General features: G+C 68.8%; 1 protein-coding gene across 1 annotated transcript; it reads right to left on the reverse strand.

Moving 5' to 3' along the window:
- Positions 1-267: 267 nt before the first annotated feature.
- On the reverse strand, positions 268-2148 carry CCDC177 (coiled-coil domain containing 177). Its single transcript, XM_061998819.1, has one exon. It carries the CDS (start codon positions 2146-2148, stop codon positions 268-270), a length of 1881 nt encoding a protein of 626 aa, XP_061854803.1.
- Between the last annotated feature and the right edge of the window lie 216 nt (positions 2149-2364).

Here is a 2364-nt window from a genome sequence, read left to right on the forward strand (position 1 = left end):
CCCTTGCCCAAGGGACCACGTGTGCCGGCGGGGTGGCGGCCACCGAAACTCGCGTCCCCTCGCTGGAGATGACCGAGGTCAGTCCGTAAAACACGCCCGGGACAGAGCCACGTGAGAAACGGTCCGTGGGGCAGCTGCTGGTGCTTGTGCGGGGCCCTGCTCCCTCGCAGGGGGCTGTCAGTTGTCGTTGGTGGGTTGTCAGTTCTCAGCGCTGGCGCGGAGGAGCTGCCTGGCCACGTTATCCCCGCGCAGCCGCGGCGACGCCTCTCATTTCTTGCTGAGCTGGGCGTGCAGTTCTGCCTCCAAGGCCATCTTGTCGAAGCTGCGCGTGTTTGTCTCCTCCCGCACCCTCTCCCGCACGTGGAAGGACGCCCGAGCCACAGACCTGGCGTTCTCCAGCACACTCTTCTTCTCCTTGAAGATCTGCTCGCTCCTCTCCAGCTTTCTCTCTATCGACAGCAGCAGCTCCCTGCGCCGCAAGTCCTCGTACTCCTCCACCTTCTGCTTGTTCATCTTCTGCACCTTCTCCTTCTCCAGCCGGCTCAGAACCACTCTGCGGGCTTTTTCTTGCACAGCCTCCTCGGCCACCTGGGCAGCGTGCTGCAGCTTTCTCTCGGTCTCTCTGGCCAGGGCCTCCAAGTGCTCCTTCTGCTCTCTTTCCTTCTTCTCTGCTGCCAGCTTGGCCCTCTGGATCTGCATGTCCTCCCGCCTGGCTTTCTCCCTGAGCTCCTGGTTCCTCTTCTCCACTAGCTGCTCGTAGTTCTCCTGAGCCTTTGTCAAACTCATCTCCAGGGAAGCCTTCAGCATTTTCTTCTCTTCCGCCTCCTGCTTGGCCAACTCCTTGAGCAAGGCCTCGTGCTTCAGCTTCTCTGCTTGGTTGAGCAGTTTCTTCTCCTTCTGCTGCTGCACCTCCTTCTTCAGCCTCTTCTGCGCGGCCGTGGACAGCTTCTCTTGCAGGAGCTGCTCCTCTCGCTCCCGGTGCTCCCTCTTGCCCTCCTCCTTCGCCTTCAGGTTGTGCTCTTGGTGGAGCTTCTTCTGCCTGTCCTCCTGGGCGGCCCTCTCCAGCCTCTCCCTCCGCAGCCGCTCCTGCTTCTCCGCCTGCTCCCGCCACCTCTCCTCGCAGGCCACACGCTGCCTCTGCTTCAGCAGGGCGGCCTCCTCCTGCTCCCGGCTCAGCCTGCCCCGGCGCTTCTCCACCTGGCTCTCCCACGCGCGCTGACCCTGCAGCAGGGCCCTCTGCTTCTCCCTCTCCTCCTGCTCCTTGCGCTGCCGGGCCAGGCGCCGCTGGCTGTCCCACTGCCGGTGCGCCGCCTGCCGCTGCTCCCGCAGCAAGCTGGCCTCCTGGTGCTTGGCGAGCATCAGCGCCGCGATCTTCCTGTCCCGCTCGGGCACCTCCGACAGCCCCTTCCTCCTCCTCACCTCCCTCACGATCCGCTCCACCCGCTGCGCCGTCTGCGGCGAGTGGCTGAGGTCCCCCAGGCTGAAGCTGCGCCCCAGCAGCGCGCCGTTGGCGGCGGCGATGGCCGCTCCGCGCCGGGCCCGGCCGCCCGCCCGGCCGCCGCGCTCCCGCAGGCTCTCCCCGCTGTAGGACGACGAGGCCCCGGACTCGGACGAGGTCTTGCCCCAGCTGCCCTCGCGCCGCTTCTGCAGCGAGTCCAGCGAGTGGCTCTTGGCCTTGGCCCCCGCAGCCCTCCCCTCGCCGCGGGGCCGGGGCGCGGCGGGGGCCCGGGGGGCGCCGCGGGCGGCGGGCGAGGCCGGCGGGGGAGCCAGGATCCGCCTCTTCTCCTCGCGGACGATCCTCTCGCGCTCCTCGCGGCACTGCTGCAGCTTGCGCCGCCGCTCCCGCTCGTAGGCCTCGTACAGGCCGGCGGCCACGCGCATGGAGCGGCCGGGCGCCTCGCGCAGCAGGTCGGCCAGGGCCCGCGGCAGCAGCTCCACCGGCCGCACGGCGCAGCGGGCGCAGGCCTCCAGCGACCGCGGGCTGGTCAGCACGTACCGGCTGCCCTCCGCCGCCGCGCAGTCGAAGTTGTACAGGTCCAGGTGCAGCAGCGGCGACTGCTCCCCGGGACGGCCCGGCTCCGCTCCCCCCACCGCCCCTCCGGGCGCCGGGCACGGCTGCGGCGGCGGCTCGGCCGGCGGCTCCACCATGGCTCGGCCTGTGGAGGAGAGAGTGGCGGCGGCTGAGGGGAGCCCTTCTGTCTGCCCGGGAAGCGGGCGTAGGACGGAGGAGACGGGACTCTGCACTGGAGGGGCTGGAGAGAGGAGATGGGGACTCTGCACTAGAAGGATGGCTGGAGAGAGGAGATGGGACTCTGCACTGGAGGGGCTGGAGAGAGGAGATGGGGAGTCTGCACTAGAAGGATG

The sequence above is a fragment of the Colius striatus genome, chromosome 6 (assembly GCF_028858725.1).
Source record: "Colius striatus isolate bColStr4 chromosome 6, bColStr4.1.hap1, whole genome shotgun sequence".
Lineage (NCBI taxonomy): Eukaryota > Metazoa > Chordata > Aves > Coliiformes > Coliidae > Colius > Colius striatus.